Source organism: Pantherophis guttatus, chromosome 1, assembly GCF_059756535.1.
Source record: "Pantherophis guttatus breed Tessera chromosome 1, ASM5975653v1, whole genome shotgun sequence".
Classification (NCBI taxonomy): domain Eukaryota; kingdom Metazoa; phylum Chordata; class Lepidosauria; order Squamata; family Colubridae; genus Pantherophis; species Pantherophis guttatus.
Genome location: NC_142063.1, coordinates 44,054,096 through 44,080,288, shown reverse-complemented (window position 1 = coordinate 44,080,288; position 26,193 = coordinate 44,054,096). Strand labels below are relative to the sequence as shown.

At 38.3% G+C, this 26,193-nt stretch overlaps 1 protein-coding gene across 1 annotated transcript in view; it reads left to right on the top strand.

Moving 5' to 3' along the window:
• C1H14orf132 (chromosome 1 C14orf132 homolog) overlaps window positions 1–25,431 on the top strand; it is a 33,397-nt gene extending 7,966 nt beyond the window's left edge. The window contains exon 2 of the mRNA XM_034418420.3: window positions 21,056–25,431. Within this exon, the coding sequence (XP_034274311.3) occupies window positions 21,056–21,280 (225 nt within the window). The 3' untranslated portion in view covers window positions 21,281–25,431. The remainder of the gene's footprint in view (window positions 1–21,055) is intronic.
• The last annotated feature ends 762 nt before the right edge of the window (window positions 25,432–26,193 follow it).

Here is a 26,193-nt window from a genome sequence, read left to right as displayed (position 1 = left end):
ATCACATTTTTTAAGAATGTGTACGTGGTTTTCATGTCTGTATATGCATACAAAATTGTGTTTTTGTTCATCAAAGAACTGTGCACAAATTTGGAAAGGCTGTGAAATCAAAAGTTAAGCTATACAAAATGTTAAAGCAAATCTTGCCTTCATTTTAAAAAAAGCTAAACAAAAAACAAAAAAAGCCACAAGGCATTTCCCGACTTCTCAGGAATAGAGAAGAGCAGTATTATTCCTTTGATTCCAGCCAAATTATCTTTGGCAAAGGTATATTGGTGGCTTACAAGCCTCTTTCTTCAAGGCAAGGCTGCAGGTCAAAGTGGATTAATTCCTCCTTCATGCTTCACCTAATGCTGCATGTCCACTCTGCCATGTCGAGTGAATCATTGTTGGGAATGTGTCCATTTTACACATCCTCTATGTTGCATTTGGTGGCGCTAAGTCTAAATGCTATTGCTATTTGGGTTCCTGATTTAAGAATGGCAATTTAGGATTATAAGTAAACTAGACAACTTGTGCCCTGGAGGATCATCATTAAATAAATATTTCCTTAAACTAAACAGAGAAACAGAATGACCAAGGATGGGCAAAAAAGCAATGGAGAAAAAGCAACTACTGATTTCTTGCCAGCTTCTTCCCCATTGACTTTTGTTGTATCTGGCATGGAACTTCAGAAATTGCCTTCTGAGAAACATTGAAAATTAAGATCACCTGACCCCAACAGCAATGTTGCAGCAGCAGCCAATAGCACTGAAGCAGCCACAACTTTCCCAAATTTCATTCCCTCGGTAGTCATGGATCCCAGATTTTGGATACATTCTCTAAGTTAACCATCTGAGGTGGTTCCAAAATTGTTGCCCAATGATGTACTGTTTTCCCCAGTTAAGGACATGACAGCAAGTTTTAGTAGTATATAGTAGATGCAAACAACATACATTTTTGTCTTTGCAAATGTAAAACAAATTCAGCTTATATAGAATTGAATAAAAATTAAGCCTATATTTCTTACTTATAAGCACTGTCACTTTTATCTTTTGCAGAGCTCTAGTTGAAATTCAAGATTTCTGCAACCCTTCTCAGTTGCTTTGTTGACAAGTTTATATCTTTTGGGGGTTAGTTCTGGAGCTTCTTCTAAAATATTAATTACCCAGGTTTTGAATGAGTGTATTATTGATAAATCAGTGATAATTCAATCAAATGATAGCACTTTTTCTCTGCATAGATGTTCAACTTACTGTATATGCTTAATTTATTACCAGTTAGGATTTATCAGCATATTATTAGCTGGCCCTCTTCTTCCTTTATATTATGTTGTTTTAATACTTTTCACTCCTAAAGGGGATTTTAATTCTGATTTTTATTAATCATTTTATCCTGAGCTTTTCATCTCCACAAACCCATAGAAAATATATTTGATAACTGTAAACCTCTTTAGCTGTACTCTTGAAAAACAAATACATTTTTGTTAAAGCATAAATCGTGCTTCCCCTCTTTCCTAATACGGATTGCTGGGTAGAAAAAGTCATTTTGTGAATATCCCACCATTTGTCAACCAAACAATATCTCAGTATAGTTTTCAGATGTTTTTTAAAGTGATAGTGGGTTTTTCTCTCTTTTACAAAGATGTATCATACTACGTATGTTTTAGTGATTTTGCTCTCTCATTTGTAAACAACTCAGTGGTGCTGAGATGAATTATTTTAACATCAATAGCATGTTTACCGGGTATACCGTATTTTCCGGCGTATAAGACGACTTTTTAACCCAGGAAAATCATCTCAAAAGTCGGGGGTCGTCTTATACGCCGGGTACCCGAATCTGAGTTGCTGGTGCTGACCGATGACACTTTGGGAGCGCCGGCAACATTGAGGGGAAGCTGTACTCCGAATTAGTTCCCACCTACAAGAGGTGCCAGGCAGTGCGCGGCCCATGAGAAAGGAACGCGTCCCCACTCTACCCCGGAATTCGGGTCACCTTCCTTCCTTTCCCAGCAGTCCACGGTGAAAGCGGCGGCGCGGTCGACCTGGGCCAGCGCCTTGCACACCTGGCTCTGAGTCTCCATTATGAGAAGCTCCATGCGACTTCGCATGTCTCCGCCCCAGTCGCGCAGCTCTCGCAATCCGCTCACCGGAGGAGCCATGAAGTGCTCGCACCGCCTTGCCAGATCTTCCTCGTCCTCCTTTCCCCACGGCTTTTCCTGTTGTAATTGCTGCTGCTGCTGCCGCCGAGGCTGCTCCTTCATCTCCGCCCACCGCACCAGACCCAGCCCGGCCAGCACCGCCGTGGCTCCCGCAGTCCAAGCAGATCGGCACCTGGGCTCGCAGGCGAAGGGTGGGAGTGCGCAGCGATCGACGCCGATCGCTGCCACCCACCATCGCCCCAACGGGAAGAACCGCCCGGCAGCGATTCCAAGGAGCCCGAAGTGAACATCCTGGAGCAGCACGGGCTGGCCCAGAGGCTTAAACCCCGGGAGCCCAGGTGCCGAACCCCGCACAGCAGAAAAGACATGACAGCCGGTGCCCAGTTCGTTCTGCAGCCGTCCGGATCAGCGTCCGGGCTCGCAGGCAAAGGGTGGGAGTGCGCAGCACATTTTCCTGGCTTGCTTACCTTAGCTCAGTGGTTGGGGGGTCAAACAACCCTTTCACAGGGGTTTTGATGGTGGTGCAATACAGAAAAACGAGCGCAGCCCTCGCCATCCGGAATGAATGGTGCTGTTGTGGCGGTGGGGGAGGGGGCGGCAGAAGCGGGAAGAAGCGGCGTTTGCGATGGCTGGAAGCTGTGGGAGTGAAGCACAACTTTCATTTGTACGGCAGCAGCATTCCGCCTTGGTATATTTGTGTCAGGAGTGGCGCAAGGCAGCCTTTGTTTCCTGCTGCCTGGGACTCAGAGTGGTAAATGGCGTCTGATCCGGAGAGCTGCTGGATTTTGCTCTCTAATCCGGATGCCAGATCGGCCCCCTGCAAACTCTCGTCTCTCAAGGAGCGTTCCCTGAAGCGGGGCTGGAAACTTTGGTTGGACTGCTTGAGAGAGGAGAGCTTGCAGGGGGGCGATCTGGTGTCTGCAATGGAGAGCGGCATCCGGCTTTTTCTCTCCTCTGTAAGAGCGCTGTAAGAACGGCAGCCCTCATCTCCTAATGTTTGGGACTCGGAGCGGTAAATGGTGACTGGTCCGGGGAGCAGCTGGATTTTGCAGTCCCAAACATTAGGAGATGAGGGCTGCCGTTCTTACAGCGCTCTTATAGCGGAGAGAAAAAGCCGGATGCCGCTCTCCATTGCAGACACCAGATCGTCCCCCTGCAAGCTCTCCTCTCTCAAGCAGTCCAACCAAAGTTTCCAGCCCCGCTTCAGGGAGTGCTCCTTGAGAGACGAGAGTTTGCAGGGGGCCGATCTGGCATCCGGATTAGAGAGCAAAATCCAGCAGCTCTCCGGATCAGACGCCATTTACCGCTCTGAGTCCCAAGCAGCAGGAAACGAAGGCTGCCTTGCGCCGCAAATATAGCAAGGCAGAATCCTGATGCTGCACTTTCAGCAGAGAGATGAGGGCTGCCTTGGCCATCGGCTGGCGCAAATATACCAAGGCGAATGCTCATGCCGCACAAGTTCAAGTAGTGCTTCGCTCCCACACTTCTTCCGGCCCTCAGTCTCTCAGGGAGATGCTTGACTTCCTCTCAGCCCCAAGACACTGGCTGGCCCATGAGATGAGAGAGAGAGAGAATGAGAGAGAAAGAGAGAGAATCAGAATGAAAGAGAATGAGAGAAAGAGACAGAGAGAATCAGAGAGAGAGAGAGAGAGAGAGAATGAGAGACAGAGAAAGAGACAGAATCAAAGAGAACCAAAGAATCAGAGAGAGAATGAGAGAGAGGGAGAGAAAATGAAAGAGAATCAGAATGAGAGAATCAGAATGAGAGAGAAAGAGTGGGAGAGAGAGAAAGAGAAAGAGCGGGAGGGAGAAAGAGAAAGTGGGGGGGAGAGAAAGGGGGACAGAGAGAAAGAGAATGAGAGAGAGGGGGGAGAGAAAGAGAGTGGGAGAAAGAGAGAGAGAAAGGGGGGAGAAAGAGAATGAGAGAGAAAGAGTGGGAGGGAGAGAGAAAGAATGAGAAAGAGGGGAGAGAAGGGAAAGAGTGGGGGAAAGAAAGAATGAGAAAGAGAGGGGGAGAGAGAAAGAGAATGAGAGAGGGGGGAGAGAGAAAGAGAGAATGAGAAAGAGTGGGAGAGAAAGAAAGAGAGGGAGAGAGAGAGAAAGCGAAAATGAGAGAGAGAAAAAGAGAATGAGAGAGAAAGAGTGGGAGACACAGAGAGAGAGAGACAGAGAGGATGGAGAGTGCCTGAAGGACCCCATCCCGTACTGGGAGTCCAGGTGCTTCAGCAAGCGGGGCACTGGATTCGTATTAGTGGTCTGCGAAATTTAAAATTATGAAGTTGGTGGTCCCTGAGGTCCAAAAGGTTGGGGACCCCTGGCCTAAGACCATCGGAAAACACATATTTTTGATGGTTTTAGGAATAACTTTATCGTTGGGGGTCACCACAACATGAGGAACTGTATTAAAGGGTCGCGGCATTAGGAAGGTTGAGAACCACTGCCGTAGCTGCTTGCCTTGCTTCGCTTGCCTGAATCCATTCCATCAGCAAGCAACTCCCTGCCTACAACCAAGCAGGCAGGGAGTTGTGGACTTCAACTCCCAGAATTCCTCAGCCAGCAAAAGAAAGCTGGCTGAGGAATTGTGGGAGTTGAAGTCTACAAGTCTTAAAGTTGCCAAGGTTGGAGACCCCTGTTCTATTGGGTACGTAAGTTTTTTTCCCCTTTGGGATCTTTAAAAAAAAATAGTTAATTGGGGTTTTTTTAAGTTCTTTTTTAGACCTAGCCATTTAAAGTTTAGGAAGTTTTAAATTTAGCTTTCATATAAAAATAAAATAAAATAAAATAATATTTGTGCAGCTTTCTGAGATTTAGTGTGTTTCTGTAGTGTTTCACTCTAACTACACAAACACACAAAATCTCACAAAGCTGTATGTGGAATTTTGTGTGTGTAAAGTGTGAAAGCTGGGTTTTTGGGCTTTTTGTGGCTGTGTGAAGTTCCTGCTTGTTGCAGGGGCCATTTTGGGTCTAGCACAGCTACTTTTACATTGTGGATGAGCCAGTTGTGTTGTGTTGTGTTGTGTTGTGTGTGTGTAAAGCGTGAAAGTTGTTTTTTGGGGCTTTTTGGGGCTCTGTGAGGTTCCTGCTTGTTTCAGGGGCCATTTTGGGTCTAGCACAGCTGCTTTTACATTGTGGGTGAGCCAGTTGATGTTTTTTTAATTTTTATTTGGTGTGCGTTGGAAGAGGGGTAGTCTTATACGGCGAGTATAGCCCAAACCCTATATTTTAACAGGAAAAGTAGGGGGTCGTCTTATACGCCCAGTCGTCTTATACGGTATACGGTAACTCTTATTTGTATATATTTGTATGTCTATCCTTTTATACCCTTTTCATTTAGTTTCATTTGAGCCTCCTAATGCTTTGTTCATAGAACAGTAATGCATTTTTAATTTCTGAGTATTTTGGAGATATGTATTTTTTCCCCTCTTGACAGCCACAATCATGGTGGTTCTTCTTTTTTGCTGGTGCTGCTGCAAAATGAGAATGTTATGATTTTCATTTAGAATAGAACCACTGTACATAGCTAGGTGTCAAGATAAATACATTATGCTGGGCAATGAAAAAATACAGTAAGGTTTTTAATCTCTCTATACAGAATTATCAACAGATTGTAGCAGACAAATATACATACTTTGCATATCTCTAAATATTCCATCTAGCCTTATCAGAGAAAACAGTTTTCTTGCACAAGTAAAATAAAATCTCTAGTGAATTTATTTCTGTAGCAGTAAGTAATTTACTAAGTTGTTCCCATTTAATATTAGCAAACTATGCTGCAAACCCTTCTTAAATCATTGATCACTTGGCTGAATACATGGAAAATTCAAAGTGGAGAAGGAATGGTGCCATACATACCCTAAATCTAACTTAAGAGAATGCAGTTGCTATATTCATGTAATGCACAGTATGCAGCATTAGGCCATAGCATGTTGGCTTGATTCCACATGACTTGTGTTCCATAATATGATAAACTAAACATTGATTTTGTATTATCAGATAATGTTAGTCTTGATCTTACCAATTGTAAGAGTCTTGATCTTATAAATCAAATAAATATACCTGAACATGTAGAGGTCAGTCTATGGACCACGGTGACACAGTGGTTAGAATGCAGTACTGCAGTCTACTTCTGCGGACTGCCGGCTGCCTGCAAATTTAGCAGTTCAAATCTCACCAGGCTCAAGGTTGACTCAGCCTTCCATCCTTCTGAGGTGGGTAAAATGAGGACCCAAATTGTTGGGGGCAATATGCTGACTCTGTAAACCGCTTAGAGAGGGCTGTAAAGTGGTATATAAGTCTAAGTGCTATTGCTATGTGTCAATAGTAAAGAAACAAAATATAATAGTGTGTGCAAATCATCATACAACATTCTTAATTTCACATGGTACCATAATAGTTAGAATCCTCCAAAGCAGATTGGAGCCCAACATGGAAAAGTTGCTTTTCAACCTGCTTTTAGAAAAGTCCAAGACACATCAACATTATTGCTGATGCTTACAGGATAGCTTCCTATTAGAAAAGACTCCAGAGAATATTATGAGCAGCCAAGAAAACCAGTAAATTGGTTATTGAACAAATCAAAGTTGTCTCTTGTGAACTTTGACCAGGCTTAAATTATATTTTAGTTATATTATATAGAATCCCTTGAGAAGTCTGTAATGGTGGAAGAATATATATGTGGAAGAATTTATATATTGGAAAATTTAGAAATATATATAAAAGACAACCAGCAAAAGAACTGGATGGCTATACCCTTAGAAGACTTAAGGCCCAAGGTAGAGACAAATTGTTTTGGAGAAGGCCTGTCTAGGTGGTTTGATAAAAATCAACATTGATTTGATGGTACATAATCAGTCAACCACTGTATGTACTTTTTCTAGATGATCACATAAGTTCTACTCATTTGTAATTCTTACGGAATCTATAATTTGCCCTTACTTTGGAGGTAAATGTCACCATCAAACTTTAATCATATTTATCATTTTGATTATATCCTCAGTTCAGTGCTGATACAACTTTGTGTAATATTTAAAATTGCTTTTCTCCTTGTAAAGGATTGATGAGAGGAGGTGTCCCCTGTTTTTTTCTGCTGTGGCACATGTAAAATGTGAATAATAAACCAGCAGGAGGAGCTCTGATCATGCCTTCTCAGAACCTATAGGCACTGATGACAATGTCAATGTCCCTCTGCAGAGGGAGTAGGAGCAGATATGATGGTTGCTGTTTTTATTCAGGCAAAAATTTGAATACGCTTGAACTATCTAGTGCTTGATTTGAAAACGTTTGTGAGTGATAAACTATTGAGGCATTTCTAAATTTTCCAAACGTGGAATCTAATTTATATCCAAGGCATCTATGCATAATAGTATTCCTGTAAAGAATCTCTTTTATAGTTTAAAGTTGACTGTTTAGTATAACAGTAACATAATAACACAGCTCTCTGCTCCTGTCTATTTTCTTTTTCCTACAATAGATTGGTGTTATATTGCTAAACTAACAATAGCAGCTATTGTAATCTACCAATTTCTTCCCCCAAATGTACCAGTTAAAAGCAAGAAACAGCTCGAATAGAATTGACAATATACAATTATGGTATTTTATTTGTAGACTTTGTTTGCAAGTTTTTAAAACTGATTTACAGGGTTGATCTTAGACTTGTAAATTCATGAAGGAATCAGACTACAGATAGTCCTCAATTTACAACCATTCATTTAATGACCGTTCAAAGTTACAATGGCACTGAAAAAAGTGACTTATGACCATGCTTTACATTTATGAACGTCGCAGCATGCCCATGGTCATGTGATCAAAATTCAAATGCTTGGCAACTGACTCATATTTATGATGATTACAGTGTCCTGGGTCACGTGATCGGTTTTTGTGACCTTCTGATACATGAAGTCAATGGGGCGGCCAGCTTCACTTAACAACCATGTTACTAACTTAACAACTGCAGTGATTCACATAGAATCACTGGCAAGAAAGATCATAAAATGGGACAAAACTGACTTAACAAATGTCTCACTGAACAACATAAATTTTGGGCTCAATTGTGGTTGTAAGTCGAGAACTATCTAGTACAGCCTCTTGAAAATCCTTGTATTTTTGGCAATAAATAGACATTTGAGATTGGGAAAGAGAGGAATTCCATTATAATTAATGCTTGCTGAATGCAGTTATCTGAATTGACCCATAAATCTGGAAATCATTACTATTCATGAAACATTATTATCATTTAAATTATATGGCTTCATTTATGTTTCTAATTTTTCTAAGTTGCCCAGTAATTGTAGTCTTTCTATAAATCAGGGAAGAGAAATTTGCAGTATTCCAAATTCTTTTTGTTGGTTGAGTTTAGTTTAGTTTAGTTTAGTTTATTTGATTTGTATACTGCCCTACTCCCGAAGGACTCAGGTTGAGGCTGGTGATAATTGAAATCCAACAATATCTGGGGAGATAACCCACATAAGAGGAATCTAGAGCTAGATCTCCCCCTCACATACACACTAACACTGGCTAGAACTAGCCCCAGAAAAAAGAAGAAGAAACCCAGTGTAGAACAGTTCCTCTAACTTCCAAACTCCAGAGCCAGGCTAGAATGATAAAATGATACTGAGCCATTGAGAAATCTAAACTAGATGTGCAAAGACAAGGATAGATGTGCTGCCTCTTTCTCAAGCCCTCCAGGGTCTAATGCTCTTTCTGTACCACAACATGGCTTGAAACCTGACTGGAAAGAGTCCATATAATCAACTTCCTCTGAGGCCTCCAGGAGCTGTACACCTATCACTTTCTCCATAAAAAGGAAAGCTAGAAACTGAATAAAAGTTGTCTAGTACTGATGGGTCCAAGGATGGCTTGTTAAAGAGGGGATGGACCACCATTTTCTTCACCTATCGCCTATCTCAATAAAGTATAGTTCCAGTCAAGCTGATCCAGGCTATCTTGAAGGACTGAGATTAACCTAGAAAGCCTCTTATTTTCTATTAAGACAGGCAAAGAATCTTACATTTGATTCTGATCCTTAGGACACTCAACAGAACCCCTTGCTGCAGCATTATTTCAACTAGATTTTACAAATAACTAATTGGAAAATGCCATGATACAATTAATTCAGCATTTAGGCAAAATTTGTCTCAGTGTAATTTGATTATGGCAGGTCAACTGGTAGAATTTCCTACAAATCATATTACAGTGACGTTTGTTCTGAGTTCGTTGAAGGAAAGGGCAGCCAAATGGGGTTGTGTCCATCACAAGCAGTGATTCAGTGCTGAACAATTACTCTATTTCTACAAAGATTTAGAGCATCCTTTAAAGATTCTGCTAAGAGAGCAATGGAAAACTGAAAGATTCATCAAGGCCAATGTAGAACACATGCTGTATGTCCATATCGGAGTATATAAATTTTGTCTCATTCCTTTGCCAACTGCAGCCATTCTGTTTTTCCATATACTAGTTGGACTTTGGCTTCCTGGTGTGTTTAGATTTTCACATGAACACAATTTAAAGTTCTGGGATTTCCTTTTTGCTAAAGCATAAACATTGCTGCCTCCAACCATAAGCAGAACAACTTGCTTCCATGTTCTGTCAATCTCAGTCTGATGTTAATCATAAAACTCATAAACCTCCTGTTTGCATGAATGGTTGGAGTATAAATTAGATACTTATCATATTAAAATCTAATTGATATTACTTGGTCATTGACTACATTGCACCAAGTAGTGTCCTTATTATATCTTCCCTTATTATGGAAACAATGCTGTCCCTTCATTGTTGTTCATGTTCTAAGTAGTAAATAATATATTTTGACTGAAGGAGTCCAGTTCCTGTCCATTTTAATTTGCTAGTGCCTGTGTAAGTTATTCATTTCATCTTTCACTGTGTTGAGTTTTCCTATGTTTATGTTTCTCTGTCTTTGCAGTTTCAGATCTTATTTTCCTGCAAGGCAACATCAGGAAGTAGATGTCCCAAAGGTTTTGATCTAGTCATGTCACAACCACAATTACTACTCCGAAAGATTCTCAGCTTTTCCTCAGCATGTTAAGTGCCAGTTGACCCGAGGGGCCCATCATCCAGTTACACTGTATAGCTATATGGTTTTCTTGTTAAAGTATCAGTGTGGTTTACCAAGTTGCTTTCTCCCACACAGTATGAAATGATGCCTTTACCCTTGTCACTAAAGTGAACATCTTCCTGTACAGCATCTTCCTGTAATGTTGCTGCCTAATACAGGTGCCTATTAGCTTTAGCTGGATAGCTGGCATGACCTTCATGCTTTGGATGACCCTGCTGGGATTATGTATTCTTGGCATACACTCCCAGGGTTCTTTACATATCCCACCCAGGAATAGACACATACACATATATACATCACAGTGAGGCAGAAAAGTGGGACTTGACATTAATTATATTGGTCCTATTTTATAGATATGTTTGCATTCAGAGAGGCCCTGAGGTTTATGAAATGTGCCATGTCCAAAATGACAATGAAATCTGGTAGGTTTATCTTTTGAATGACTTGCTATTCTGAGAAATAATGTAACTACAAGATCAGAACAAAGGTCCATCTAATATGCCATCTTTTTTTTGCCACAATCCCAACCAGATGCCTATAGGTAGCCTTGAACAAGAAAATAGCCTTTTCATGTTGTTTCTTCTTCTACAACCTGACACCCTCCAGATATTTTAGACCTCATACCCCATGATTCCAAGACAGCATATCTGAAAATTATAAGAGCTGATGTCTACTACTTCTAAAGAACAAACAGATGAAGACGTTTGGGTTATAATATTATGAGTAACATCAATGGTATTTGTATTCTCTGTTAATTTATCTATTAACTACAGAAGGCATCTAGGCTAATACCTGGTTTTTACAAATAATTTATAAATCTACACAATATGGGAAATGGCTACTCATACTAGGAGCCATCAGCCTAGAAATGTGCATTTTAACCCCCATTAAAATGTCAAAATGTTACATGAAGAAAAATAAAAGTAATTTCAAAGTAAGGATATTATTAATGCTTTTGAAAATAACATTTCACTATTTAAATGAGAATTCTATTTAATTCTATCAATTATTCTATTATCATTGTAGGTGCATTAATTTAACTGTTCTACCTTGAGGTATATTAACATTTAGGAATACTGTGATTTAGCTTATGAAGACTAATAATGAATCAGTAAGGATGATTTGGAGAATCTAGTAGATAACGGTATATGGGGAGAAATAAGGTATGGGGGTTTATATAATATAAAAATGTATCCAGATGCTACTATTTGCAGATATTTCTTCCTATAAATATAAATACGTTTTTTCTCAAAATGTCTTCCAACTGTGGGGCCTTCATGCCCTACCCAGGATGTTCAGTTTTTTCTCCCCCCATGTTATCCACCACTTCCCAGGATCCTCTGCTTTGCCCGTTTCTTCTTCTTCCAATATTTACCTCTGCCTTCTCTTCTTAAGTCTTTTGTCTCTACTCTTTGCCTCTGATCCCCTCCAACTGCATCCTGCATTTTCCTCCTCCTCCATTGGCAGTTATAAGTAAACTGCCTATAATTTAAATTAAGTTATCCCCCACTCTGAGTACAATACAATGCTGTTGTAAGAGGAACCCTGCCAAATCGTACCAAAGGTCTACTTTGTCCTACATCTTGTTGCCTGCAATGCCTAACAATGTGTGTCTGTTTCCACACCCAGAGCATTATAACTTTTGTGATTTTGCATCCACAGGTATCCACAGGCTGACTCTCCCTCCATAGTTTGCCATACTCTCAATCAAACTCACATAAGCCTTTAGTTAGCATTACAGTTTATATTACGGTAAATTATCTAAATCAGTCTTTTCCATTCTGATGTCACTTACATTTTTTCTACTATGATTCCCTTCATCAGTGGTCAGAATGATGACATTATAACTATCTCTACATAAATATTTTGGAAGAATTTCTCATTCCTCTTGTGTCTATCCTTCATTTTTGTTCCATATTAATCTCTACCTATATATCTATTTTTACCTTCACTAACTTTGTTTAACAATCATTAAAAACTTGATACTTGCCCTCTAGAAAGATTTCTTTCTGAATTAGATACTTCTTAGCTCATGTTGGCTTTCCCACCCAAGAGGCAATTGAAATCTGCTTTGACACCTTTTTAATATTAAGTGTCAGCTTTTGATATCTGGCTATTGTTTGTCTTCTTCCCAAAGTAATCCTATGGCTAGCAGTGTTTATAGCCTCATGACCTTTAAAGACATTAAACTCCCCAAAATACTTGCCAGCACATGCTGAAGATTTCTGAGAATTATACTCCCATACCTCTGAAGGTTGCCAGATTCATGTCATGGACTTAACTCTTGTTTATTCTGTACTTTCAGAAGTTGAAAAAATAATAAGGTAATGTAAATGTACTGTTACACTTTTGTTTTGTATCAACTTTAGAAAAGAATTGCATATGCAAAAACCATAAACTCTTCAATAAGCCAGGTTTCCAAATTTTGGAGATCTTTAAAGTTAATTAACGTTTTCCTAGAGAGAATTTAATAGGAAAAAGTTTGATGCATAAAGCTTGCAAATATATTTACACAATCACATAGTTCAAGATGTTGAAAAAAAAAACATCCTGTGGCCATTTGGCACTATATGGTTGATTGTGTGCATTGGAGAGATTTTAAGAGTTTTAATAGTTCCTTTCATGCTTGGTTCCAACTCTAAAGCACATCTCATACATCTTAATTCACCAATCAAAAATGGTAGGAAACATATAACCAGGCTTCTGGCAAAGACTAGTGTGCCTCTATTTGTGTCCTAGTGGTGATAATTGTAATAAACAGATTAATAAAATTGCAGTCTACTTTACAATTAACTGGGAAGAAGTCCAATTGAAATAAATGGGATTTATTTCTGAGTAAGCATCTGTACAATTGTACCATAGTATAAATTGTACAAAACATATAGAACTGCATTTTATTTGTTTATTAATGTTTATTAATATTGATATACCACAAAGGTCTTTCTTTTTCCTTGAGAATGAAAGTTTTTAACTTTAAAGAGATCTTAACCATTCTGAAGAATTATCTTTTCACTTGCTTGCTTTATCTTGGTGAAAATGTCACATTTTTCGTTCGCATTTTTCTTAGGCCTGCAGTTGTGAATGATTTATATTCTAATATTGCTTACTGTAAATTGCAGACACAAATCTGTTTCTAAGTAGGCATGTTTCTTTTAGTATCCACCTGACAGGTGCTGAAAATAAAAGTTCTATTCTGCTACAGCACTACTCACTAAAATTCATTCTTGTTAGTGAATATATATTAATCTGCCTCTATAGTTGCTACTTAGCACTCTCGCATAAAACATTAACAGTAGAAAGAACTGCTGAAATATTGGATGGTGTCTGAATTTCTCACAGAATAGTCTTTCTCTGTTCAGACCTAGCTAAACACCTTAAAAAGATATGTCTGAATGTTCATTCAAGATTTCTTTTTTCCCCTTTGCAGAGAGGAGCGATTGAAGAGGAAGGGATTATTAAAGAATAAACAGGCACACAGTGGGGAATACACATTAAAAAGGAATGTGGTGGCTTGGAAACCCCAAGCACACTCAGTCTGGGAGCTTCAAGAACCCCAATATATTCTCCATTGTGAGCCTGCTTATAATTCATTCTTCTCCAATGACTATAAATACAAACAATAATTATCTTCTAATTATCCCAGTGCTGGAATGAACAGTACCAAGGATGGGAGACTGGGGAAAAAAGGAAAACTGAAATAAAATTGCAACCATAGTCACAGTCATGTGATTTCCCAGTTAGTGATCGCTTTGCTTAACGACTGACCTGCCAATCCCAATTGTTGAACTAAGTGAGGAATACCTGTACTTAGATTTTGATGGAAGAGGTATATAGTTGAATGTCATCAGCTTGCTGGCATTAGCCTCTTCCCAAATTTTATTTTTTCCTGGCTTCAGGCTATAGCCTTCAGGCTATAAATTTCTTTGTCCTTAGGAGCAGGAGTCATCAGTTGGAAATCCTTTGGGAAGAAGTGTAGAATATTCACCATAATTGTCATCATCACCTGGGAAGAGTTGTATGTTTGAAAGTACAAGGTTGGTGAAAGCTACACCTCATATGGACATGGTGTGTGTTTGCGATTATGTATGTATACACACACATACACACAGACACACACACACACACACACACACACACATATACAGAAGTGGCTGCTTTCTATAATTCAAAGGCTACATTAAGAAGAATTGCTTTTGTAGATACTGAGTACTCCTGAAAAGCCATTCTATCTATTATTTAGTAAGTATAAACTGGTCCATTTTAAACCTCTTTGTTCATTTAAATTTCTTAGACAAAGTTTCATTGTCCTTTTCCATGCACATACATGCATCATTTCGTTTAAAATCTAATCTGTGTGTGTTTTGACTGTAAAAATCATCAGGACTGGATTTCCAAAGTGAATGCTGGGTGATTAGATTGTTTGCTTTCTGCACATTTATTATGGGAAGTTCTTTTGGTAGAATAGCGGTTCCTATCAATTTCTCAGCTGTCAAAGACATATGGGACCTTTCTAAGTGGAAAGTGGAAATATACTTGATTTAATCCCTTTCTACTTGCATGAGAGTTATTTAACCTTTGGAAAGGCTAGAAATATTTTCATGATGGATAAAGTGTCTTTAGAGAGGAAAAAAAATAATTAAAAAGTCAAGCTTCCTTGCGTATCAGGTCACGCTATTATCTACATAGTCTAATCTTCTCTAACTGACAGCAGCGTCTTAGACAAGCCTTTTTTTAAACCAGAATTACCAGAAATTGAACTGGGACTTTATCATGAGTTACATTTTAGTTTCATTTATATTTGATTACTCTCCACTTGAGGTTGCCAGATTTAAAGTCTTCTTCTTGTTGTTGTTAGTTGCAAAGTCATGTCTGACCCATCGCGACCCCATGGACAACGTTCCTCCAGGCCTTCCTGTCCTCTACCATCCTCTGGAATCCATTTAAGCTCAGGCCGACTGCTTCAGTGACTCCATCCAGCCACCTCGTTCTCTGTCATTCCCTTCTTCTTTTGCCCTCAATCTTTCCCAGCATTAGGCTCTTCTCCAGTGAGTCCTTCCTTCTCATTAAGTGGCCAAAGTATTTCAGTTTCATCTTCAGGATCTGGCCTTCTAAAGAGCAGTCAGGGTTGATCTCCTCTAGGACTGACTGGTTTATAGTTCAGATTTTTCTGCAATTTTGCCCCCCCCTCCACCCCAAGTAATTGTCTCCAAGTATTTTGAAGTATCTACAATACTCAGCTAATATCACCCAGCCTGATACTATAAAATTTAGCACATTCAAATATCACCAGACTAGGGAATCCTGTATTTAATTAAAAATCTCGCTTCTCCGTTCTTTTCCTTTTCTTTTGTAAAGTTTTATTTGATTCTGATCTCTTGGGTTTTCTTGCCAGCCGTGAAGAAAATAAGGCTGGTCCTATAATGGATATAAAAAGTCTACACAGCCCTATTAAAATGCCATGTTTTTGAGATGTAAAAAAATCAGACCAAGATAAATCACTTAAGAATTATTTCCATCATTAATATAACATATAAGCTGTACAATTCAATTGAAAAACAAACTTAAAACTTTTAAGGGGGGGAATCGGGTGCAATGCTCCCGGTTCGGACCGGATCGCCCGATTCGGAGAATCGGTAGCAAAAATCCCTGCCCCCCCCCCCCCCCCGTGCCCAGCTGAGCCGCACAATCATCAGGGGCTTTTTTTTAACTTTTAAAAGGATTTTTTCTACAACCTCTTCGGCCGAAAAAATGCTTTTAAAAGTAAAAAAAAAAGAAAAAGCCTCTGATGATCGCGCAGCTCAGCTGGGATCATCAAAGGCTTTTAAAAGAAAAAAACCCTTTTTTTTCTTTTAAATGCCTCTGACGATCCAAGCTGAGTTGCCTGATCATCAGAGACATTTAAAAGAAAAAAGTCTCTGCCGATCAGGCAACTCAGCTGGGATCGTCAGAGCCTCTTCGCCGAAGAGGTTGTAGAAAAAATGGTTTTAAAAGTAAAAAAAAAAATTGGCCATGCCCACCGTCACATTACCCCCTCCACCAAGCCACACCTACAGAACTGGTAGTAACAAATTTTATATTTCACCCCTGAGGGAAATAAAAATAAAAAACTTACAATAGCATGATTATAAGAATGCTTTACATCTCACTTGAATTATACAGGTAGTCCTTGACTTATAACTACAATTGAGCCCTGAATTTCTGTTGTTAAGCCAAAAATTTGTTAAGTGAGTTTTGCCTCATTTTACGACCTTACTTATCAGGGTTGTTATTTGTTTGTTTGTTTGTTTGTTTGTTTGTTTGTTTGTTTGTTTGTCATATTTCTATGCCGCCCACTCTCCGAGGACTCTGGGCAGCTTACACCAAAGACAGTATACTAAATAGCATATTGCCCCATAACAATCTGGGTCCTCATTTTACCCACCTCGGAAGGATGGAAGGCTGAGTCAACCTTGAGCCGGTGAGATTTGATCCGCTGATCTGCTGAACTAGCAGTCAGCTGAAGTAGCTGCAGTACTGCACTCTAACCACTGTGCCACCTCGGCTCTTAAGTTAGTAACACAGTTGTTAAGTGAATCTGGCTTCCCCAGTGATCTTACTTGTCAGAAGGTTGCCAAAGGGGATCACATGACCTTGGGACACTGCAATAATTGTAAATATGAACCAGTTGCCAAGCGTCTTAATTTTGATCATATGATCACAGGGATGCTCCAATGGTCATAAGTGTGGACAAAACTGTCATAAATCACTTTTTTCAGTGCCATTCTAACTTCAAACAGTCACCAAACGAACTGTTGCAAGTCAAGGATTGTCTGCACCTAGAAACCTTGTGAGATCCAGAACAGCTTCTAGTGGTATAACATAAATGTAATAATGCCAAAAATTGCCCACACTTTTGCTTTCAGCACCAGCTGCAGCTTTTAAATGTCCCATTTCCAGTTCATATCACAATAGCCCCAGGAAAAAATTCAACTTTAATTTATAACTACCAATGTACATCAATGTAAAATGATGTGAATGTACATGATGGACCTATCCCAGTGACTTTTAGAAAAGTCTTAAGACACATCAACATTATTGCTGATGCTTACAGGATAGCTTCCTATTAGAAAAGAGACCACAAATTCCTGAGCTGCCTTGGACTCAACCCAGATTCCTTCATTTCTCTAACTTTGGCATTCCAATCATTATTTTTTGTGTCCTTTCATATAGCAACTTTTACAATTATCTGCTAATTTTTTTGACTACATCTGTAATAGGAGATTACAATGGCACAGTGTTGATATTAACCAAATATCTTTGAATGCTAACAGATAGGTTTCTGTAGTTTATAGACTTATAGCTAAGCACACAGCAATTTCATAATTTCACATGGGTCACTGATTTTCACATTCCATTCCATGTTTTCATTTAGTGTGCCGATTCTAATATCTTTGTAAAGAAACCTAACTTAATATTGGCAGGTTCAATATCTACAGTTGCTTGTGGCATTGGTCTGCTTATGTTATGACATCTGGATCTACTAATAAAATTGCAGCTTTCTTCCTGACAATGTGCACAAGGATGTTCCTTGGAGGTTAATTTTGTGAAATGTATACTACTACTATTCACCTTACCAGTCTCTTTTTGAATGTCATCTTTCTCACAATCCAGAAAATTAGACACAGACATAACAATCTTTTCCATGTTCTGGAATTGCTCTAAAACTCAAGCAAAATTCTTTTTCTGTTAATTCAAATAGTGCCAAGTTGTCCAATTCTTTCTCCATCTCTCTATTTATAACTTCTGTCTTACTTTGCAAAACTTCCACTTTGTCAGTAATTTCTTTTACATTTAGTCAGTTATCTTCTTTAATCTTCTTAACTTCTCCTTTCAATCTTCTTTATCCTCCTTCTGTTTCCTTTTTAACCATAGCAGTCATCTTTTTTGCCTACGTCTTCAAACATTTTCTGCAATAATTCTGATAAAATGACCTTGGCTGCAAGTTGTTTTAGTGAAACTCTGCATCCTTCTCCTAATTTAACAAGTTTTCAAGTGGTTGCCATTGTGACAAAATGAAAGTATGTCAATTAATTTGGTGAAGGTCAAGGCAGGCTCGTCTTTTTTCCCCCTGATTTTCTTTTCTTTAGCACTTTAGTCCCAATTACCTCTCTATAGTAGTCTCACATATTATCTTTATCATCTTGTTTTTTAAAACTTCACCTATTGTCTACTCTCCTTAAAAATAAACATCAGCATTCCCATGAAAGTCCAGTCTAATTTCGTTATTTTCAGAAACAATTTTGCCAAAAAAAGATCTAATTTTTGAGAATCACTGTCCCCTTTATCTGTTTAAAACTGTTAAGCGTTTTGCTTTTAATTTAAAAACCACTGAAATAGCTTTTTTTTTTCTTAATTTCAAGAAGGTGGTTCTCACCTAAGTCTTTGATCTTCACTGTCATTCAGAATACCGAATATTCTGTATTGAAATTCAGAATACAAGTCCAGATGTGTCTAAGAAAGTGACTTATTTGTTGGTCAAATATCCATTGAGGCTGCACAATGGTTAAAGGCACATTGTAAATCCCCTAGTTCCCAAACTTCAACCCACAACAGAACACAAGAAGCTCAGTTTCTATGGTCTTCCAAGAGTGCAAATTGGTAATCCTAAAGATAATCCCAAAGTCCAGAAGGACTTTTGTCAACCAGAAAGTAGCTCCTGGCTTCAATTCCACCATAGTCTTGTCCCTACTCACATAGCTACTCACAGAGATGCCTAATCCACCATCAATCCTCATCTGGAAGGTTATTTCTTTAATAATACTGATCCCAATGCTTTTCAACCTGGGATCATATCCTTTGACACCCAAACTTGTTTAAATGTTTCCACTAAACCCATACTGCTTTTGTGGCATTATTAGAGAAGTGGTTTTTGTTTTGTTCCCTTATTTCAGGTTTAATGCTAGGGATTGCATTTCTTAGGAAATCCTAATGTATACAAAGCCTCACATGTTCACTTCCCCATTATGGATTACCCTTAATTTCTACTTTCCTGTTTCTATTTTATCACTAGAGGAAATCCTATGAGATGTTTCCACATCCACCAGCAGAGTTCTTAAGGTCATTAGAGCCACTGAAGTATCCAACAATATCAAGGTGGTCATCTTCTAGGACAGTGGTGGATAAATTTTTCCGGACCCCCAAAATGCAATGCGTGGCCCCTGTGCATGCACCCTGCCCCCTTGTGCATGCACGGGTGCCCCCTACACGTGCCCCCCCACACACCCCGCATGAGTGGCAGAGACCCAGAAACCAGCTGGCTGGTGGGAGGCGCGCATGCATGCATGGCAGAGCTGAACTGGGGCAGCAGCTCATGTGCCCACAGAGAGCGCTGCATGCCCCCTCTGGCATGCGTGCCATAGGTTTGCCACCACGGTTCTAAGAGGAAAATGCAAATAATCTAGGCTTTAAAACTATGATTTAGCCAGAGAGCATGTTAGAAACATTTTATTACATCTTTTAAAAATTCAGGAGTGCTATTTTTTTCATTAAATGAATGAGAAAAGTTATATGAAATGAAGATAATGGATTGAACATAATCTGTACAAAATGAAAAGCTTTCTAAAATGCTAATTTCATGGAAGTTGAAAATGAGACAATCATTTGGGAAGGGTTTATGACAATTACTTAATAGAAAGAAGAATGGAAGACACAATTTCAGGTTTCTTGTCAATTTAGGGTTTTTTTCTGTGTTTCTTATTTTCTATCTTTGGTCTTGTTTATTTTCTATATTTTATTATATTGAAAGTTTCTAATAAAAGCTTAAAATGCTAATTTCACATCTTGGTTTAAAGCCATTTTCATATTTTGAACCATACTTTAATTTGAAGAATTGCTATCTCTGTGGATGCTATTTTCCTTCTCCTTCCTAATAGCACTTTGACAATACTAACAGAAGCTTGAAATCTTTGACTGGTATTTATCATGAACTGCTTGCAAATGTGGAGATTCCAAAGCAATCCTTTTAGAGTTGACAACATTTTCCTATTTATTTACACAATGCAAGTTGGTGGTGGTGGCGGAAGAGTGAAGATAGAACAGAATCAATAGCCAGGAAAGGGGAAAAAATGAGCCTTTGAAAGGTTAAAATGAATTGGCTTAAGTTCAACATCCCTTTCCTACGTCTAAATCAACATACACTCCAAGTAGAGTTTTCCTTCAAAAATTGTTTTTCAAACATGAAAACTTTAAAATGTGTGGTCTTTAACTCTCGGAATTCCCCAGCCAGCTGGCTTGGATGAAATTCTAAACATAATATCTTTGATTCAGATAATATGGTAAACTATGTTTATTCTAGTCTGGTAGGGGAAGTGACTCCATTAGGGGGAGGAGGTGAGGAGTGATTAAATCATATCAGACTCCTCTAACTCTGTTGCCTAACTGCAGCCCATCAACTCCAATAAAAGCATTGTGTGTTCTGAAGTATCCATAACAAGGATGCACCTTGCTGTGTTATTTTGGAGGGCCATATAGTCATATTCTACTTGTAAGGGCCTTTTACTTTCATCACCCACTGTTGGAAACCTCCCTTAATCCTTCATGCTTTTCATGGAAGAGTAGAGCTCGTGAAATTTTGATGTCTTTTGAAAGGAGATGTTGCTGTAACGTGAATGCAAAACATATTTATTTCATGCAGTACATCTGCTTAGGCGAAACTTATTTTTAAAAACAGGTAACCTTATCTAAAGCATAGTCTGCAGCTTTGCTGACCAGTGGAGTTTAAGCTACTTTCCTGTATGCAGTATTTGTCTACATAGTCATCTTCCATCTGGATGTTAACATTTATATTTTAAATTTTTCTTCTGCAGCTTCCAGTTATGGGAGGAGTGTTTATGGACTCACCCAATGAAGAATTTAGCACGGAATATTCTTTGTTTAATTCATCTGCCAATGTCTACAATGCTGCCTCAGTGCCAAACCAGCCAGAAGAGACATCTCGTTCTTCAAATGATGCCATTTTGTTATGGATTGCAATTATAGCCACAATTGGGAACATTGTAGTTGTTGGAGTTGTGTATGCATTTACGTTTTGAGAAGTAAAGAAGACAACTCTGGGAGACAAGAGTTGCTTTGCCATCATTCCTAAGAGCAGATGTATGTGTATGTATGTAACATTATGTGCACATACCTATATAAAATGTAAATCTTTATACATATTGGTAGGTAGATGTAATTTCTTATCTAAGGTCCCAATTAACAGCAAGTGGCAAACAGAATCACCAAAATACCCTTTACAAAAAGACTTTTGTAAATTATGTGGAGTTGAAACATAATTTACACCATAGCCAATTAAATATGGATCTAACATGAAAGGTCAATGCATATAAATGGAAAAGCAGATTTGTTCATCAAGGGCTCTAATGTGAATCTATAGGTTATTTAAATAACCTTTGGAGTAAACATTGGATACATCTTTTTTCTGATTATTTTTTTTTTTAGGGTAAGCCCCCCAGTTGTTACATTCTGCAGCAGACGGCAGTGTAATTCTATTGCTCTCTAAAGACACAGAGCAAATGAAATTTCAATTTGTTTTGAAGTCTGCTAGGGAAAAATGGTCAGGGTGTTTACTCTTTAAGTAGTGCAGAGCCTCACAAGTGAAATGTACATTATTCACAGAAATTTCACAGATGGATAGATTCCTATTGTAGGCCAGATTTAATTTTTCAAAGCTTTCTCTCTGGGAATAAAAAGAAATTGCGAGGAGTCCTAAAAATATCCACATGTCTGAGTTTGAAAACAGCCCTAGGAGTTAGAAGTTCTCATTTATGGGGGAGTGACTGGACAGGGCAATTTTGCAAAATGGATGGATTAAGAATCTTTCCTTTCGAGAGTGTTGTAATTTTCCTACGTATTTTTAAGCGGTTGGAAACCAAACTACTGAATTTGAACTATCCAGTTGGAATAGGGTTGGAGGGCTTGAGAAAAGAAATTTAGAGGTAACCAATTGCAACTCCAAAAGTTATCTTACCTCGAGCTTATAGTACAAATTAGGGTGCGCCAATCTTTCTTCAGACTAAGAACCTTATTGGAAGTATTCTATAACTGTATGCTATAAAATATGTTCTCCTTTTGCCAATTTTATGGAGATGTACGTATTTTAAAATGGATATTTTTGATCTTTTTAAGAAACTTTTTAATCAAACATATTTATGTGTAATTTTTTGTTTTCTTTATAACATAATGGATCTTTTTTGTTTATCTAATTCATTTATAATCTGTTTTTCCTCCAGAAATGTAAGGAAACGCCTTTTCCAAGTTTATGCTATAACTGCAGCCCTGAGAAATAAGTTAACTAAGAACTTTTAACTGGGGCGCTAAGAATGATTAGCTTAAGGTTATCTGATAAGTTGCTATTGAAGAAGGACTTGAATCTGGTCCTAATCCAATATCTAAACCATCATATGACATTGGCTGTCATCATATGATTTGAGGTACCAAACTTTTCTTCTTTCTCTTCATATTATCCCATATAAATAACTGACAAGTAGTCATTGTCCATTAAGATTGTGTAAAGATTTCAAAAGATGCTTTGTGAAATTGATTGATGCCTCCTTAAAGTGATGGGGCAATCTTCTATGAATGTCTTGACCTAGTTGTTTCAAACTTTTTTTCCCCAAATTATTTCAGCAGGCACATTCTGGTAGCCACCAATGAGAAAATTCATGAGCTCTGCTCTTTCTTCTGATGGGTCATTTCTTTTTTAACTGATATTAGACAAGATAGTTCTTTAAATAGATGATCCTTGGGACTTGCAGTTATCATAATGTCTCCATGTTTCATGGAGTTATCATAATGTCTCCATGTTTCATGGAGTTATCATAATGTCTCCATGTTGAAAGAGATTTCAACACTTTCTGGCTACTTTTGCACGCAAAATGAATTTCCCCAATTTCTTCACTTAATTTAAAACATAAATTAAAAGTAAAGTTAATTTTACATTCCCTAATGATTTCAAGAACATTTCCATCTTCAGGATTAACCATTGCTTTCTAGTAGCTCTGTAAAATGTCCACAGTTTTACCATATCTTACAATGCAGGCCTACTTTTGCATATACTATGAAACAGCAAATCAAATTATACTCCTTTTTTCCCCCTCCCAGCTGCTCATTCTTTATGATTTTGCCAGCAAAATGTTTCACTCAGATTAATTTGTTTTATCGAAGTCAGCAGTATGAGTAGTCCTCTACTTATGACACATGATCATTTTATGACCTTTTTGCAACAGTTGTTAAGTGAATCACTGCAGTTGTTAAGTTAGTAACATGATTGTTAAGTGAATCTGGCTTCCCCGTTGACTTTGCTTGTCAGAAGGTTGCAAAAGGTTATCACAGGGCCATTGGACACTGCAACCGTCTAAATATATGCCAGTTGTCAAGCATCCAAATATTGACCAAATGACCACAGGAAAGCTGCAATGATCATAGGTGTGAAAAATAATCATGTTACTTTTTTCTATGCCATTGTAACCTCAGACAGTCACTAAATGAATGGTTATAAGTAGAGAACTACCTGTACTTTCTTTTTCAAAATTTGAAATATCCTCTGTGGATTAAAAAAAAGACTATAATTAACAAGAAGACTAGCATAGAATTGATAATGTTTTAGAAAGAGGAATAAAAAGTAATCTTGTGGAACATGTGCAATTATCCTCGAAAGCACGATTCCATCTCCACATTTTGTCAGACTTCGATGCTATCTCAAAATAAATGAATTTCCAAACTGCCAATCTTTAAGGAAATCTTTTCTTTAATTGAGCACAGCCACCGGATCATGACTCGATGCGGATAAGACTGACCTTTTGCCCCCCAATCCCTCCCTTTCTGATCCCCAAATATCTGCTTCTCATTGGCTATCTTCCAAGTCATTCTTCAGACTTCTTGTCACGTCATTTCCCAGGAATGTCTCCCCCCTTCATTTCCACGACAACCGGACATCAAAGGGATTTAGCAGGCAGAAGTTCAGAGCTTCTCTCTCTCTCTCTCTCTCTCTCTATCTCTATGCCAGCGAAACGTCTCATGAGACAATTCATGAGAATTGTCTCATGAATTGCTGGTTCTCATTATTCTGTGAGTGTTAGTTGCTCCTCCAAAAATGTCTGAACCCAAGATCTGTTTGTGGAAGAGAGTAGAAACTTTCTTACCCTTTCTCTTCCTGACCACACTGAATTGCTCAGGTTCTTCCAAAGCATTGCGCTTTCAGAGTTGTCAATCCAGCTAGATTGGATGAATTGAGGCAGAGGAGGAAATATGTATATCCAAGAAGTTTCCTGATTAAAGAAATGAAAGTTGGACAAGGCATTTTTTTTTCTTGAAAAATCTAAACTGACCTGGTAATTACCACAGTCAGGGTTTGTTTTTTTTTTTACTAAACATGTAATTGTTCATAATTCTATAATACAGAATAGAAAGATGACAGCATATCAGAAATAACTATTTGTAATGGTGAGGAAGCCAAAATTGTTACTGCAGGTACGTGATTATATCCCTTGTGTCAATTATTGTTAAAGAAGGACCCAATTTTTAATATCAATCATAGTGATGAGATTGCTGTCATTTCTAATTCTCACCGAACTATGGAGATGAAAGGGATACCATCTTTCTGCTCAGTGCAAGAATCTTGCTACTAACAGTATCCAAATAAATAGTAATTTAACTTCTGCTTAAATACCTCTAGTAAGGAATAGCCCATTATTTCTTAACACAGTCTGTTTAATTTCTACAATGAAGAAGCTTAACTCAAATCCTCTATCCTGCATTAATTCTAGTTCTGCTCTGTACATCACCTGGACGGATCCCATTTTTCATAAACATTTTAAAATCATGGTGTCCTCTTGAGCATTAAGACTGTAATCAGTAAAAGTGCATTCTTTCTTGAGCTGAGTTTGGCTCCAGGTGGCTTCATGGACATATCTTTGTATTTTTTGGCAACAACACAAAAGTAGTTTTGCCCTTGCCAGCTGAGGCTAGGCCACTGCCTTCTTCAGACATTCCTGGTAACAATTACAAGCTTAAATCTTTTTTTATAAAACTATGTGAATTCATTTTAAATAGAAGGGACGATATCATACATTATTTTGGAACCTCAGTAATGTAAATGAGAAACATTTGTTTTGATAACTGTGAACAGGTGGTGTGTGATGTAATAAACTGTTGCTGCTTTGCATTTTCTAATCCATCTTGACAACAACTTTAGAATCAAAGCTGTTTATAAAAATGCATCTTGTATACAAAGTTGCAATGTTCTATGTTAACAATTTTGATGTAAATTTATAATGTGAGTAGTTCTATAGTAAGTGGATAGATATATTTTATTTATACAAAAACTATTTTGCAAGACTGTGTGTATTCTCTCTTGCTGTTCTTTTGCAATCAGGTGGTAATCGTTCACATGTTTATGAAGCTTTGCACAACATGCCACTGTTTTGCAAAACATACCCTCCCTGCTTTTCTTAAGTATTTTAAGGCAATAGTCATTCAGACAAGTAGAGTAATCCTAAAATTTATACTGTAGTGCACGCCAAAATGAAAACCCTGAATTTGGTTTTGTTAGAAACCTGGTATTTTCATAGGAGCAATGTTAAATATTTTGCCTTTAATAATTTTTAAGAATGTCCATACGAAACAAGAGACCGGGTACTGAAACTGCCATTTAAAAGTTTTGTGAGCATTACACCAAGGTACTATATTTAATTAAAATGATATCTCTATCACGTTTTCCCGAAAATACGATCTAACCCAAAAGTAAGTCCTAGCTTGATTTTTACACGTGTGCTCAATATACGCCTTACACCCCCCCCCACCAATAATCCCTAATTAAGAACTCACCCACTCCAGGGTGCACAGGTAAGGATTAAGCTAGGGTGGGGAGGGGGTGGAGCTGCTCTACTACCCTATTTCCCCCAAAATAAGACTTCCCCTGATAATAAGCCCAATCGGGTTTTTGAGC